We start from the raw sequence: 16,280 nt of genomic DNA, 5'->3' as shown, positions 1-16,280 counted from the left end.
ACCATTTTAATTTCAAGGACCCCCAGTTTGACATGCATTAGGGCTACAGACCCCCATTTAATGGCATTTCTATCACTTGGACCGCAATTTTTATTGTACATTTTATGTCAATTTAACTCTGAGAGTGTACAAATGGAACCAAATGGACCCATTTGGTTCCATTTGTACACTCTCAGAGTTACAGACCCATAAGGGTCCATTTGGTGCCTAATCTATCATTTAGCTGGGGACCCCCTGGAACTCCCTCAAGGACCCCTGGGGGTCCCTGGACCCCACTTTGAGAACCAATGCTGTAGGCTACAATTTTGAGGTATTTTTTTACTTTACTGGAGTGTTTACAGTTTTCAGTACTTTTACTTCTACTCCACTACATCTCAGAGGAAAATATTGTACTTTTCACTGATTATTATTACAAAACACTCTAACCACTTCAGCCCTATATATATTTCGGCCATTTGAAAATAGCAGATCTACAAGCTCACAATGCGTCACATCTCGGCATAGTAAACTAAGTACATTTACTTAAGTACTTTGAGGTATTTTGACTTTACTGGAGTGTTTCCAGTTTTCAGTACTTTTACTTCTACTCCACTACATCTCAAAGGCAAATATTGTAGGCTACTTTTACTCCGCTACAATTATTTGAAAACTTTAGAAAATAGTAGATCTACAAGCTCACAATGCGTCGCATCTCAACATGTTGTGAGCTTGTAGATCTGCTATTTTCAAATATTTTAGTAATTTTACATTTGGTACTTTATGTTTTGATGCCAATACTTTTGTAATTTTACTCAAGTAATATTTTGAACACAGGCATTTTACTTGTAACAGCTAGAGTATTTTTACATTGTGGTATTGATACTTTTACTTAAGTAAAATATCTGAGTAGCCTACTTACTCACAACGTAGGATATAGAATATGCATGCTGGAGTAGGGTTCAAGGTTTACAACGCTACAGAATACAATATGACGAAGCCTAACTTTCAAACAGGTGTGTAAGGGCAATAGGCTATATCTCAAAACAGTAGTATAACTAACTGAAAGAATTACCTCTTTGTTCAGCGATTAAAACCCTTCACATTTAGTAGGCTTGGGATTCTTGCGAAGACAAACAACGTCGTTGCCACGGAAACGTATGTTGTTATACACGTAGCGCGTGCTTGCTAGCTAGATTGTGTGCGTACTGCGTAGGGAGAGAGAGAGAGAGAGAGAGAGAGAGAGAGAGAGAGAGAGAGAGAGAGAGAGAGAGAGAGAGAGAGAGAGAGAGAGAGAGAGAGAGAGAGAGAGAGAGAGAGACAGACAGACAGACAGACAGACAGACAGACAGAGAGAGAGAGAGAGAGAGAGAGAGAGAGAGAGAGAGAGAGAGAGAGAGAGAGAGAGAGAGAGAGAGAGAGAGAGAGAGAGAGAGAGAGAGAGAGACAGACAGACAGACAGACAGACAGACAGACAGACAGACAGACAGACAGACAGACAGACAGATAGACAGACAGACAGACAGACAGACAGACAAAAGTATTGGTATCAAAATGTACTTGAAGTACCAAAAGTATAAAGTACTCATTATGCTGAATGTCCCATTTCACAAGTTTTCAAATGTATAAAACTTTTGAAAATAGTAGATCTACAAGCTGACAATGCATAGGGCTGAAGTTGTATGTTTTGTAATAATATTCTAAATCTACAAAGTAACCAGTAACTAAAGCTTTCAAATAATTGTGGTGGAGTAAGAACAATATTTGACTTCAGGAGACCTGAGTCTGAGACAGCTGTGGATTCATCTGCTGGGTGGGTCCTGCTGGAAGGCATGAGGTTGGACGGACAGTAACACACTTTTCCCACGCCTGCCACCAACCCCAACCCCAAGGCCAAGTCCAACATCACCCCAGCCATGTCCAGTGTCCACCCGCATAAAACTGATTAAACCACTGCTTTCTGCCTCGTCTAAGCAGTGCTCTCTCTGGCCGAGCTCTTCGGCCTGCACATCAAGCTGTGCGTGGGCTCCCACCGGCATGGTGGCTTAGTGTCTCTATTTTCAGCATGTTATTAAAGGCTATCTTGCAAATAAATAAATGCACGATCACGTATCTCGTCCGTCCGATGCCCATATATAGGCATATCCTATGGAGATCTGGTTGTCCAGACTATAGAGCCACAGATCGGACCGCTATGCCCGTATATGGTCATGCCCATAAATGAGCATGATACTGATGACATGGCTCTCCATATATAGGCATAAAAGGGACATGGACAGACAGATACAGACATCTCCATATATGGGCATAAAAGGGACACAGGCAGACAGATACAGAGATCTCCATATATGGGCACAAAAGGGACACAGACAGACGAGTACAACAGGTACTCTGACAACAGGTACAAGGGATATTGCATTACCGGGTGGGGCATGCACTTCCAATTTGCATCGTTCCCGACTTGCATTGCATAAGATGAAGAGTAAGGACTTAAGTGGTGAACCTGCAGATAATGGCAAACTTGCTTGGATTCTTGCAAATGTGATTTCAAATGTAGTAGGCAGCTACAGTTACCATATTTGGATTCTTATGAAGATAAACAAATGTGTTGCCACAGAAACAATTGTTACATAAATACCGTAGCTCCTTTAAGGAATTGCTCAGTGCATAGGTTGTGTGCGTTGGCATTGGGCAGAAGAGAGTTACTTGCTAAGCGTCAAATAGAAAGTAGCAATCATGAAAGTTGACAGAAGTAAATTAAAGAAAAACCCCACCGAAGCTCCTGCCGACTGCAGGACCCTTATAGAGAAGCTTAAAGCATGCAACGATGAACAACTGCTGTTCGAACTGCAGCATATCAAGACCTGGAATATTGGCAAGTGTGAGCTGTACCATTGGGTGGACCTACTGGACCGCTTCGATGGCATTCTGTGCGACGCAGGCCAAACTGTAGAGAACATGTCTTGGTGGCTGGTGTGTGACCGGCCAGACAATGGGAAGCTCAAAGCCCTTCTGCTGGCTGTGCTCAATTTCACAGCACTGCTCATCGAGTACAGCTTCTCCAGACACCTCTACAGTTCCATAGAGCACTTAACTACCTTGCTAGCATCATGTGACATGCAGGTGGTCCTGTCTGTGCTGAACTTGCTCTATGTGTTCAGCAAGCGCTCCAAATACATCACCAGACTGGATTCTGACAAGAGGACCCCTCTACTGGACCGCCTGCAACACCTTGCAGAAAGCTGGGGTGGAAAAGAGAATGGCTTTGGTCTAGCGGAGTGCTGCAGGGACCTGCCTGTGACATACCCCCCCAGTGCCACCACACTGCACTTTGAGTTCTATGCTGAACCGGGCCCTGAGGTCAAAGGAGAGACGAAGCAAACCAGTAGCAATACTCTACAATATATTCACATTGAGCAGCTTGACAAAATGTCAGAGAGTCCATCTGAGATCATGGAGTCGTTGACGGTAATGTACAACATCCCTAAAGACAAGCAGACCCAGCTGTTCACACACATCCGATTGGCCCACGGCTTCTCAAATCACAAGAAGAGGTTGCAGGCTGTGCAGGCCCGACTGCATGCCATCTCTATACTGGTGTATTTGAATGCACTGCAGGAGCCAGCCAACAGTATTCTATACAATGGCTTAATCGGGGAGCTTGTGGATGTGCTGCAAATAACAGACAAACAGCTTGTGGATATAAAGGCAGCAGCTTTGCGCACTTTAACTTCCATCGTCTATCTGGGAAAGACACAAAAACTGTCCAACATTATCGACTGTACTGGCACTGCCTCCTATCATGGCTTCTTGCCTGTGTTGGTGCGCAACTGTATACAAGTCATGATAGACCCCATGATGGAACCCTACCCGCACCAGTTTGCCACAGCACTCTTCTCCTTCCTGTACCACCTGGCCACCTTTGATGAAGGAGGAGAAGCTTTAGTATCCTGTAGCATGATAGAAGCCCTACTTAAAGTGATCAAGTTCCTAGGGGATGGGCAGGACCAGATCACCTTTGTGACGCGGGCAGTGAGAGTAGTGGACCTCATCACTAACCTGGACATGGCTGCCTTTCAGTCCCACAGTGGCCTTACCATCTTTATCTGCCGTCTGGAGCATGAAGTGGACCTGTCAAGAAAAGAGTGCCCCTTTGTCATCGAGCCAAAGATCCAGAGGCCGAGTGCAGCTGTGGAGTCTGAAGACATGGACACAGACATGCAAATGTCAGAAGTTATGGAGAGCAGCGCTAGCCTTTCCACGTACTCTGGTTCCAGACCAGAGGTGAACCACAGAGTGCAGAGCAGCACTGCTAACACGCGTCGCACAGGCATGCAGTGTAGCCCCCAGAGGGCGGCTCTGTTGAAGTCAATGCTAACCTTCTTAAAGAAAGCTATTCAGGATCCTTCCTTTTCTGATGGTATCCGCAATGCGATGGATGGGTCCTTGCCTACCTCACTCAAGCACATCATCAGTAATCCAGAGTATTATGGCCCTTCACTCTTCCTATTGGCGACAGATGTTGTTACTGTGTTTGTGTTCCAGGAGCCGTCCCTGCTCTCCTCCCTCCAGGATAATGGTCTCACTGATGTCATTCTGCATGCCCTTCTCATCAAAGACGTTCCTGCAACCCGCGAGGTGCTGGCTTATCTGCCCAATGTGTTCAGTGCCCTGTGTCTGAATGCGAGAGGTCTGCACTCCTTCGTTCAGTGCCAGCCCTTTGAGCGCCTCTTCAAGGTGTTGCTGTCCCCTGACTATCTGCCGGCCATGCGGCGACGTCGCACCCGCGACCCATTAGGTGACACTGCATCAAACCTGGGGAGCGCTGTGGGCGACCTGATGAGGCACCAGCCCACTCTGAAGACCGACGCCACCACTGCCATCATCAAGCTGCTGGAGGAGATTTGTAACCTGGGCCGAGCCCCAGAGTACTTTTGCCAGAAGCCATCCATCCAGAAGGTGGACAGCACAGTTGCGGCACCCCCGGTATGCTCTAGCCACGCTACTGAGGAGGCATCCAGTGAGGACGAAGATGAGGAGGAGGCTCTCCACACTTTCAGCCAGCAACAGGGGGACCCGGAGAGCAACAGACAGTCAGTGCCACTTGAACTGGTGGTCGGAACTGAGGAGCGCATACCCATTCCTCTTATGGATTATATCCTGAATGTTATGAAATTTGTAGAGTCCATTCTCAACACCAACACTACAGATGACCACTGTCAGGAGTTTGTTAACCAGAAGGGATTGCTTCCATTGGTTTCTATCTTGAGTCTGCCTAACCTACCCATAGACTTTCCCACCTCAGCTGCCTGCCAGGCTGTGGCAAATGTCTGCAAGTCCATCCTGACCCTGGCTCATGAACCCAAGGTTCTCCAGGAGGGTCTTTGCCAGTTGGACAGAATCCTGTCAGCCCTGGAGCCTCTCCATCAGCCCATTGAGGCGCCTGGAGGTTCTGTGCTGCTCAGAGAGCTAGCCACTGCCGGTCATGTCACTGATGCCACGCTGTCTGCCCATGCCACACCCCTGCTGCATGCAGTCACAGCAGCGCATGCCTACATCTTCATGTTTGCCTATACTTGCAGGGTGGGCCACAGTGAGATCAGGTCAATCTCAGTGAACCAGTGGGGGTCTCAGCTTGGCTTGAGTGTCCTCAACAAGCTCAGCCAGCTCTACTGTTCTCTAGTGTGGGAGAGCACGGTGCTACTCGCTCTCTGCACACCCAACAGTCTGCCTCCAGGCTGCGAATTTGGCCAGGCTGACATGCAAAAACTTGTGCCCAAGGAAGAGAAGCAATCTGGCAACTCTGCAACATGCACATCCTCTGACTCTAGGAGAACTGAGTTTGGGACAGTGTCTGTCGATTCATCTGCTGGGGTCCTGCTGGAAGGCATGGGGCTAGACGGTGACACGCTTTCCCCAATGGAGACTGATGGACCCATTGCCACCAACCCCAAGGCCAAGTGCAAAATCACCCCAGCCTTGGCCACTCGCATCAAACAGATTAAACCACTGCTTTCTGCCTCGTCCCGTCTCGGTAGGGCTCTGGCGGAGCTCTTTGGCCTACTCGTCAAGCTGTGCGTGGGCTCCCCAGTGCGACAGCGCCGTTCTCACCATGTCACCAGCACGGGCACGGCCCCCACAACTGCTGCCCACGCCACTGCCTCCTCCCTCACCAAGCTCCTCACCAAGGGCCTGAGTTGGCAGCCCCCAACCTACACGCCCACTCCTCGATTTAGGCTGACTTTCTTCATCTGCTCTGTGGGCTTCACATCTCCGATGCTATTTGATGAGAGAAAGTACCCTTACCATCTGATGCTGCAGAAGTTCTTCTGCTCCGGTGGACATGATGCCCTGTTCGAGACATTTAATTGGGCCTTGTCCATGGGTGATAAGGTGCCTGTTTCTGAGAGTCTGGAACATACTGATCTGCCAGATGGCACAGGGGAGTTCCTGGACGCCTGGTTGATGCTGGTGGAGAAGATGGTGAACCCCATCACTATGCTGGACTCTCCCCACTCCCTTCCAGCTAAGGCGCCTGGTGTCACCCCGACCACGCCCCAGTTTAGTGCCCTGCAGTTCCTCGTTGTGACCCAAAAGGCTGCATTCAACTGCATCCGCAGCCTGTGGAACCGCAAACCTCTGAAAGTGTATGGAGGCCGGATGGCTGAATCCATGCTGGCTATCCTCTGCCATATCCTGAGAGGGCAGTCTCTCATCCAGCATCGCCTGGCCAAGGAGAGGGAGGGCACGGTCCATCCAGATGAGGAAGGGACCACATCGGGTCCCGCTGCCCCCAGCAGCGGGGCCCCCCGGGTAGTTGCACCATCGGAAGCGGGAATAGCAGTGGCTGGGATGGTGCTGGACGAAGGAGCAATGGGAGGGCTTACTGATGACTCCACCAGCTCCACCCTCTATAGAGAGGTGCCGGTCCCGGTCAACCAGGCCCAGCTCATACAAGGAGGGAGAGGAAGAAGAAGAGGGAGGCACCCACAGGTCCACCAGCAGCAAGTCCAGCAGCTGATGGATATGGGTTTCTCAAGGGAGCATGCCACGGAGGCCCTGGTCAACACCAGCACCATGGAGCAGGCAACTGAGTACCTGCTGACACACCCTCCACCCATTCTCAGTGTAGCTGTCAGTGACTTGACCGTGTCTGAAGAGGACCAGATGATGAGGGCCATCGCTATGTCACTGGGACAAGAGACTAGCACGGAGCCGTCCTCTGACAACTCTGAGGAAGTTACCCGGCGATGTGAGCAGGAAGACAGGCAAGCCAGGGAGGAGGAAGCACGCCGTTTGGAACACTTCATGGAGGCTGAGCCCCTGGACCCACAAGAGTTGCAATCCTTCACTGACTCCATGCTGCCCGGCTGCCTCCACCTGTTGGACGAGCTTCCCATCACCATCTATCGTATATGTGACCTGCTGATGACGGCCATCAAGAGGAGTGGCCCGGAGTACCGAGACCTCATCCTCAGCCAGGTCATTGACCAGGTGTGGAATGCGACAGATGCCCTGATCAAGGCTGCCGTGCCTCTAACCACCAGCGACACAAAGACGGTGACTGAGTGGACCAGGCAGATGGCCACACTGCCCCAGGCCTCCAAACTTGAAACTAGAATTTTGCTGCTCACCTTGCTCTTAGAGGAGCTGAAGCTGTCGTGTGCCAGAGTGGTGGAGAACAGTGGGATTCTCAATTTGCTGATTAAGCTGCTGGAGGTGGTACAGCCCTGTCTGCAGGCTGCCAAAGAACAGAAGGACATACAGACACCCAAATGGATCACCCCAGTGCTGTTGATTATTGACTTCTACGAGAAGATGGCCATCTCCTCCAAGCGCAGAGCACAAATGAACAAACTCTTGCAGCCTAATGGTAACAGCTGGCAATGGTTCGACGACCGTTCTGGCCGCTGGAGCAGCTACAGCACTTCCAACAATAATACCATTGACTCAGCCTGGAAGAGCGGGGCGAGCTGTGTCCGCATCACAGCTGGACGTAGGAGATACACAGTGCAATTCAACACCATGGTGCAGGTGAATGAGGAGACAGGTAACAGGAGGCCAGTGATGCTCACCGTCCAGAGAGTACCGTGTGTACCCAATCCTGCCAAATTGGGTATCAACACTCAGTCCGAGAAAGACGACGGAGAGAGGAGCAAAGGAGAGGACACCCAACCTGACCCAGATTCAGGTTGGATGACAGTAGAGATGGGAGCTTCGAAAGACAATTCCAGCCAGCTGAAGGAGGCTTCATCTGTGCCACCTACTTCCTCCACTCCTGCCACCTCCCTGGATCCAGACCAGCCACAGGTTGATATTGTGGTCCAAGGCCTGACAGAGGACATGACCACCGTCCTCATCAGAGCCTGTGTCAGTATGATCAGCGTGCCTGTGGACCCGGCCGCACTCCACGCCACCTTACGTCTCTGCCTGCGCCTGACACGTACCCACGACTATGCCATGATGTTTGCTGAGCTGAAGAGCACACAAATGATCTTTGGGCTGACGCAAGACTCACGCTTTGAAGGTTTCATCTCACTGGTGACACTGCTGTTCAGACACATCATAGAGGACCCAGCCACACTTAGGCACACCATGGAGAAGGTGGTGAGGTCTACAGTGACCAGTGGAGCTGGCAGCACCGCATCAGGTATGTTGTCAGGTAGTAAGGAGATCAATTACATCCTGCGTGTCCTTGGCCCGGCTGCCTGTCGCAACCCAGAATACTTAACTGACACGGCCAACAACTGTGTCCGTATCGCTCTACCTGCAACCCTTGGAGCTGGAACAGTCTCTGATGATGAGTTTGAGAACCTGCAGATCAAGGGGCCAAATGCTGTACAGCTGGTGAAAACCACCCCACTCAAACCGTCCCCTGTGCCCCCCTTTCCTGACACCATCAAAGAGGTCATCTATGACATGCTCAATGCTCTGGCTGCCTACCATGCCCCCGAAGAGCCAGAGGAGCAAGCAGTGTCAGTGTCTGATGGCCAGGACTCATGCCAGATCCTACAAGATGTTGGGGATGATGACTACCAGCAGTACAGACTCACTGAGCAGGGCAGCGGCACACCACAGGGTGAAACCTCTGCACCAGAGGATATGCGGGAAGAGAAGGAGCAGGAAGGAGATAAAGGTGCCAGCTCAGAGGAAGCTAAAGCAGCTAAGGCCAGCAAACCTCTGATGCCCACCTCCAAAATCCTTAGATTGCTGGCTGAGCTTGTGCGCTCCTATGTGGGCATCGCCACCCTCATCACCTCCTACTGCTACACTGCTGGACAGTCTGAGCTCATCAAGGAGGACTGTAGTGTCCTGGCCTTTGTGATGGACCACCTGTTGCCCGTTACCCAGAATTCTGAGGACAAGAACACTCCAGCAGAGGCCCACCTCTTCCTGGCAAGCCTGGCTGCTGCCAGCACAGGCACTACTGATGTTCAGGTGGCCTTGGTCAATGAGGTGAAGGCTGCACTCAGTCGGGCACTAGCTATGACAGAAGGCACTGAAAAACATGCCAGACTGCAGGCAGTGTTGTGCATCATCAGTACCATCATGGAGTCGTGTCCTTCCACCTCTAGCTTCTACAACACAACGGCTGCCAAGACGCAGCACAATGGCATGAATAATATCATCCGCCTCTTCTTCAAGAAAGGCCTGGTCAATGACCTGGCCCGCGTACCTCACAGCCTGGATCTGTCTAGTCCCAACATGGTCGAGACGGTTAATGCAGCCCTGAAGCCCCTGGAAACCCTGTCCCGCATTCTGCAGGATAGCAGTCTGTTTGGTGGAAAGGGAGGCTCCAGCAAGACCAGGGCCGAACTTAACACAGTGGGCTCCACCAGGGACAGTAACAGCAATACACAAAACCATGGGGAGTCTTGCGAGGCAGAGCCAATGGAGGGCAGCCACCGGGTGCAAGGTACAGACAGTGATCTGATGGAAGGAGAGGCAGAGGGAGACACGGTGGTCATTGCTGGCCAGCCTGAGGTGCTCAGCACACAGGACATGCAGGTGGAGGATGAGTTTGTTGATCTGATTGATGAATTGTTGGAGAGAGATGGTGGTGTGATGCTGGGACGCAGCGGTGAGGATGAATCGCAGGAAGATATGATGATGGATCAGGCTCCTTCCAATATTAGCCAGGCCTCCACTCTACAGGCCAACCACGAAGACTCTATGAACATCCTGGAGCCAGAGGATGAGGAGCACTCACAGGAGGAAGATTCCAGTGGTAGCAACGATGATGAAGACAGCCAGGAGGAGGGAGAGGAAGATGAGGAAGAGGATCAGGATGATGAAGATGATGATGATGATGATGAAGGTTCAGAAATGGAGCCGTATGAGGACTTTCCTGACATCAACGCCCCACCCCAGTCCATCTTTCACAGGTACAATAATAGGGAAGATGATCTTATTATAGAGGTAGACAGCTACTACCACACTGCAGACGACCCTTCTAGGGAATGTATCCCCAGTTCACACCCGCTGATGCTGCGGTCTCCCAACCAAGGCTCCCTCAGCCTGGCCTCTGTGAGCACTAGCAGCCGCCTGCCACAAGGCATCATTGGCCGGAGCCAGCGTGCAATGCGCCATTTCACCAGCAACCGCCTGCCCAACCCCCCACTCATCCTACAGAGATTACTGGGTCCCGGCACTGCAGCGGACCTCCTGCAGCTGTCCAGCTCTCTGGGACCGTCCCGTGGCCAAACCCGCCTTCTTGAGGATGTGCACATCATCACCTGTGCTCAAAATGAATGTCCTCTTAATGACATCTTCCCTGAGCAGAGCAGCACAAGTGGACAAGCAGCCAACCTCTCTAGTATACCGACTGCCTTAACAAGATGGACAGACGAGTGTAAAGTGTTGGATGCCGAGAGTATGCATGACTGTGTAGCAGTGGTGAAGGTGCCCATCCTGCAGCACCTGGAGAGTCTGCGTGACGAGGAGCTGGAAGAGTGTAGGGAGAAGAGGAGGAGGCAGTTAGCGGAGGAGGAGGAGGCCAAGCAGAATGAGAGCAGCGCCAGTGGAGCAGAGGAGGTTAGGGAACAAATACTGCAGGGTTCTGGACTTGTGACGGTTAATGGCACAGAGAGCACTGCAGAGGGCGAGCAGGCCCAGGGTGGTCCGGTGTTGTGTCTGGACCTGCCCAGGGACATCCTCACCACTCCCCCATTCTCCACCACCCTTTCTCCCCATGAACAGGCCCTGGTCTCCCTGGAGACAGCCATCAGCCAGGAGGTCCACCAGCCAATCGCTGAACTGCTGCTGGCTGAGTTAAGTGCCAGTTCACCAGACATTCTAGTTGGAGTGGACCTTCCACCCTTGTCGGCAGTTGATGGGCCCAGAAACGAAGCAGAGGTGTCCCAGATGGACATATCTGCAGTGCCCACAATCGGTGAGAGAGAAGGTGTAGGAGCGTTTGATGGAATCAGGGAAGCCTCCCAAAGTCCAGGCTTTGTGGTGGCCTCAGAGCCTGCAGCAGTTGGTGAGTGTCAGTTACAGTGGTCACCCATGGATACCAGCAGCCCTGCCTCTGCTACACAGGAAGAAGCCACGCCCAACACTGCCCAAACCACCCAGCTGTCCCAGGAGCTGTCTGGCAGTGGAGAGAGTGGGCTGACACACCGGCAGACAGATGAAGAAACAGGCTCCAGCTCTGGCTCATCTCCCGGGGAAACGCTGTCCAGGAGAGACAGTGCTGACAGCCAATCCCAGGTCATCCAAGGGGAGCCCCTCCCATCCACTAGCAATGAGGGGGAGGACCCACTGGCAGGCATTTGTTTGCCAGAGGGCGTGGACCCATCCTTCCTGGCAGCACTTCCTGAGGATATCCGTCGTGAAGTCCTGCAGAATCAGCTTGGCATCAGGCCACCCTCCCTTTCCCCTGCCTCATCTGTACTGGAAGGGCCAGGGGTCACGGACGTTAGCCCTGAGTTCCTGGCAGCCTTGCCTCCAGCCATCCAGAATGAGGTGTTGGCCCAGCAGCGGGCAGAGCAGCAGCGCAGGGTGCTCTCCCAACAGATTCTCCAGGGAGACGCTCCTCTGGACCCGGTAACCTTCATCCAGACGCTGCCCTCGGAGCTCCGGCGCAGTGTCCTGGAGGACATGGAGGACAGTGTGCTGGCCGTGATGCCCCCGGACATCGCCACAGAGGCGGCCGCACTACGCAGAGAACAGGAGCGCCGCCAGAGGCAGGTGATGCATGAGAGGCTGTTTGGTCACAGCTCGTCCTCAGCCCTGTCAGCCATACTACGCTCTCCAGCCTTCACCAGCCGATTAGGCACCAACCGCCGTATTCAGTACACCCGGCTGGCTGTGCAGAGAGGAAGAACCAACCACAGTAGACCATCCAGTTCCAGCGTGGACTCTTTACGTCTGCATGGCCGGCTGTTGCTGGATCACGAGGCCTTGTCCTGTCTACTGGTGCTGCTGTTTGTGGATGAGCCCAAGCTGAACACCAGTTGCTTGCACCGTGTGCTCCGGAACCTGTGCACCCACTTGCAGACTCGTGGCTGGATGATCCGCAGCCTGCTCTCCATCTTGCAGCGCAGCAGCGAGAGCGATGTGTTCATGGAGACGTTGCGCCTTGAAGATGGGGCACGGGGCAAGAGGAGCACCCAGGGGGGGTGCGGACCGAAAGGCTTGGCCACTGCCATATCTTCCCTCTCCTCCTCCTCCTCGTCCTCATCTTTGTCCTCCTCCTCATCGTCATCTTCCTCCTTGGAGCTGCTGAACAGAATGGAGTGTCGCAGCTCTAGCCAGCTCTCCTGGCTCTCGGTTTCCATGGACGCAGCCCTGGGCTGCCGCATGAACATTTTCCAGATTCAGCGAGCGTCCAGTAGGAAGTACGCTGACCGCCACTCTGCAGGAGGCTCAGCAGGACCAAGAGTATTAGGAGGAGGAGGAGGAATGTCTGGGGCATCGGCAGGGGTCACGTGTGCTGGGAATGGAGTTTCCACTGTGCACATTCACCCTCAGGCTGCTCCAGTGGTCTGTCGACACGTACTGGACACACTCATCCAACTGGCTAAGGTGTTCCCCAGCCAATTCACGCAGCAGTGCTGTAAGGATCTTTCATTGTCCTCTTTGGACCTGGACTCTCACCTGTGCTCAGGCTCCTCTGGGGGAGGTGGGAGTTCACGGTCAGGATCACAGAACAACCCGAGCACCAACCTCTCAAACACCCAGAACTCCCTGGGCTCATGTACAGTTACACCCCATTCCTTGGGCATCTCCACCGACTTCTGGGATTTGCTGGTCAAGCTGGACAACATGAATGTCAGCCGCAAGGGCAAAGCGTTGGCAAAGATGGTACCTCTGGGGGGTAATTCTGAGGCTGAGGGGGCCCAGTTCAGCTTGGAGGCCTCTCCGCTTGGCCAACTGATGAATATGCTTTCCCACCCCGTCATACGACGCAGCTCCCTGCTTACAGAGAAGCTGCTGAGGCTGCTCTCCCTCATCTCTGTTGCCCTGCCCGACAACAAGGCCAGTGAGGTGCCCACTGGCCACCCTACCCCACTGGCTGCCAATCCCAGCACAACCACCATCAGCTCTGCTGCCACAGTGGCCACAGCCATGGCTGCCACCCAGGGTCTAGCTGCGGCTGGCTCTTTCCAGGCTGCTGCAGGAGGCTCAGGGGACTCGGTGGGAGTTGGAGCACAGGGCTCATCCTTAGAGTCTGGCCTAGCAACCTCCCAGACCTCTTCATCTACAACACTGTCTATACCCACACCCACTGGAGTCAACTCCACAGGGAAGAAGAGCGATATTTCTAGCAACACTGAGAGTGATGCCAAGATGGCCTCCACTGGACTCACTGAGAAACAACTACAACTCTCTGTGGAGGTATTAACGTCTCACTCGTGTTCAGAGGAGGGTCTAGAAGATGCTGCCAGCATCCTGCTTCAGCTGTCCAGGAGAGATGGAGTGACTAGAGACACAGTGATCAGACTACTACTCAGTGGAGCCAGACATCTCGGATACACTCTCTGCAAACAGATTGGCACATTATTGGCAGAGCTTAGAGAATACACCTTGGAGCAGCAGAGACGGGCGCAGGCTGATCCCCAGTCCCCTGATGCCCCTCCAGAGGACACCTCCTTTTCCGCAAAGTTCAAGGGAAAGATGACCAGCAGGTTTGATGGGGCAGAGAGTGTAGTGATCGTGGGAGCTCAAAAGCGGACCCTGGAGGGGCGCGAGCTGCAGCTGCCCTGCATGAGCTCCCTGACCTCCAAGAGCTCCACGCAGAAGTTCTTTCTGCGCATGCTGCAGGTTATCATCCAACTCCGCGAGGATACATGCTGTGTAAACAAGAAGGCCAAGGAGACGGGACACTCAGGCTCCACCATACTAGGTTCCGGCGACAGAATCCAGGCTGTGGTGCGTCAGTTAGAGGCAGAGGCCGATACCATCATCCAGATGGTGAGAGAGGGCCAACAGGCACGCCAGCTCCAGCAGGCCCCACCACCCACCACCTATGCCTCTTCCGTCACCATTGCAGGATCTTCCTTGGCGGCTCCCCATGCCCCCCCTGCTGGCACTGCCACGTTGGAGGTACAGTCAGTGTCAGAGATCCAGGCAGCACAGAATGATGACTCTCCCATGGATGTGGACCAGCCGTCCCCTCTGCAGCAGGACCCTCCACCTTTGGATGAAGAATGCAACAGTCAGTCCGAGAGTGAGGAGAGGCTCCCAGACCTCCCTCTGCTGAGTGAGCAGTTGCTTTTAGATGAACTGTGGGACATGCTCGGGGAGTCCCTGAAAGAGTTGGAAGAGTCCCATGACCAGCATGCTGTGCTGGTTCTCCAGCCAGCAGTGGAGGCCTTCTTCTTGGTTCATGCCACAGAACTGGAGAGCAAACCCCTGGTGAGGGACACCCGGGAGAGTCAGCTGTCCCATATCAAGGACATACCTCCACCGCTGTCCCCAGCACCCCTCACCCCTGCCACATCCTCCTCCCTGGACCCCTTCTTTTCCAGAGAGCCCTCCTCCATGCACATCTCCAACCTGACCCCTGACACCCAGAAATTCCTCCGCTTTGCCGAAACACACCGCACCGTACTTAACCAAATCCTGCGCCAGTCCTCCACTCACCTGGCTGACGGGCCTTTTGCTGTGCTGGTCGACCACATTCGCATCCTTGACTTCGATGTCAAGAGAAAGTATTTCCGCCAGGCGCTTGAGCGTCTAGATGAGGGCCTGAGGAAGGAGGACATGCCCATGCACGTCAGGAGAGACCAGGTGTTTGAGGACTCCTACAGGGAGCTGCACCGCAAGAGCCTAGAGGATATGAAGAACCGTCTGTACATTGTGTTTGAAGGAGAAGAGGGCCAGGATGCCGGTGGCCTGCTGAGGGAGTGGTACTTGATCATCTCCAGGGAGATGTTCAACCCTATGTACGCCCTGTTCTGCACCTCACCAGGTGACCGCGTCACCAACACCATCAACCCCTCCTCTCACTGCAACGCCAACCATCTCAGCTACTTCAAGTTTGTAGGCCGCGTGGTGGCCAAGGCAGTCTATGACAACCGGCTCCTCGAGTGCTACTTCACACGCAGCTTCTACAATCACATCCTGGGCAAGAGTGTCAGGTACACAGACATGGAGAGCGAGGACTACCCATTCTTCCAGGGCCTGGTGTACCTGCTGGAGAATGATGTGTCCACGTTGGGGTATGAGCTGACATTCAGCACAGAAGTCCAGGAGTTTGGGGTGTGTGAAGTGAGGGATCTCAAGCCGAATGGAACCAACATCCTTGTCACAGAGGAAAACAAGAAAGAATATGTACACCTTGTCTGCCAGATGAAGATGACAGGTGCCATCCGTAAGCAGATGGCTGCCTTCCTAGAGGGCTTTTATGAGATAATTCCCAAGAGGCTGATCTCAATCTTCACAGAGCAGGAGCTGGAGTTGCTCATTTCTGGCCTGCCCACCATTGACATCGAAGACCTCAAAACCAACACAGAGTACCACAAATACCAGTCCGGCTCCATTCAGATTCAGTGGTTCTGGAGGGCCTTACGTTCCTTCGACCAGGCAGACCGGGCCAAGTTCCTACAGTTTGTTACAGGGACGTCCAAGGTTCCCCTGCAGGGTTTCGTTTCTCTGGAGGGCATGAATGGCATCCAGAAGTTCCAGATCCACCGCGATGACCGCTCCACTGACCGTCTGCCATCTGCTCATACCTGCTTTAACCAGCTGGACCTCCCAGCCTATGAGAACTATGAAAAGCTGAGACATATGCTGCTGTTGGCCATTCAGGAATGCTCAGAGGGATTCGGACTGGCTTAAACACTGAGAGACTCTCA

General features: G+C 52.9%; 1 protein-coding gene across 1 annotated transcript; it reads left to right on the top strand.

The window, feature by feature from the left end:
• Positions 1-2,712: 2,712 nt before the first annotated feature.
• Positions 2,713-16,263, top strand: LOC308079583 (E3 ubiquitin-protein ligase HUWE1-like; the record flags this gene model as incomplete). The annotated part of the gene is made up of 2 exons (XM_080421131.1): positions 2,713-10,204; positions 10,301-16,263. The coding sequence occupies 2 exons, from the start codon at positions 2,713-2,715 to the stop codon at positions 16,261-16,263; spliced, it is 13,455 nt and encodes a 4,484-aa protein (XP_080277257.1).
• Positions 16,264-16,280: the final 17 nt, after the last annotated feature.

The sequence above is a fragment of the Gymnoscopelus braueri genome, assembly GCF_963280865.1.
Source record: "Gymnoscopelus braueri genome assembly, chromosome: 23".
NCBI lineage: Eukaryota > Metazoa > Chordata > Actinopteri > Myctophiformes > Myctophidae > Gymnoscopelus > Gymnoscopelus braueri.
The sequence above is the reverse complement of the archived record's forward strand: the minus strand, read 5'-3'. Positions and strand labels throughout refer to the sequence as shown.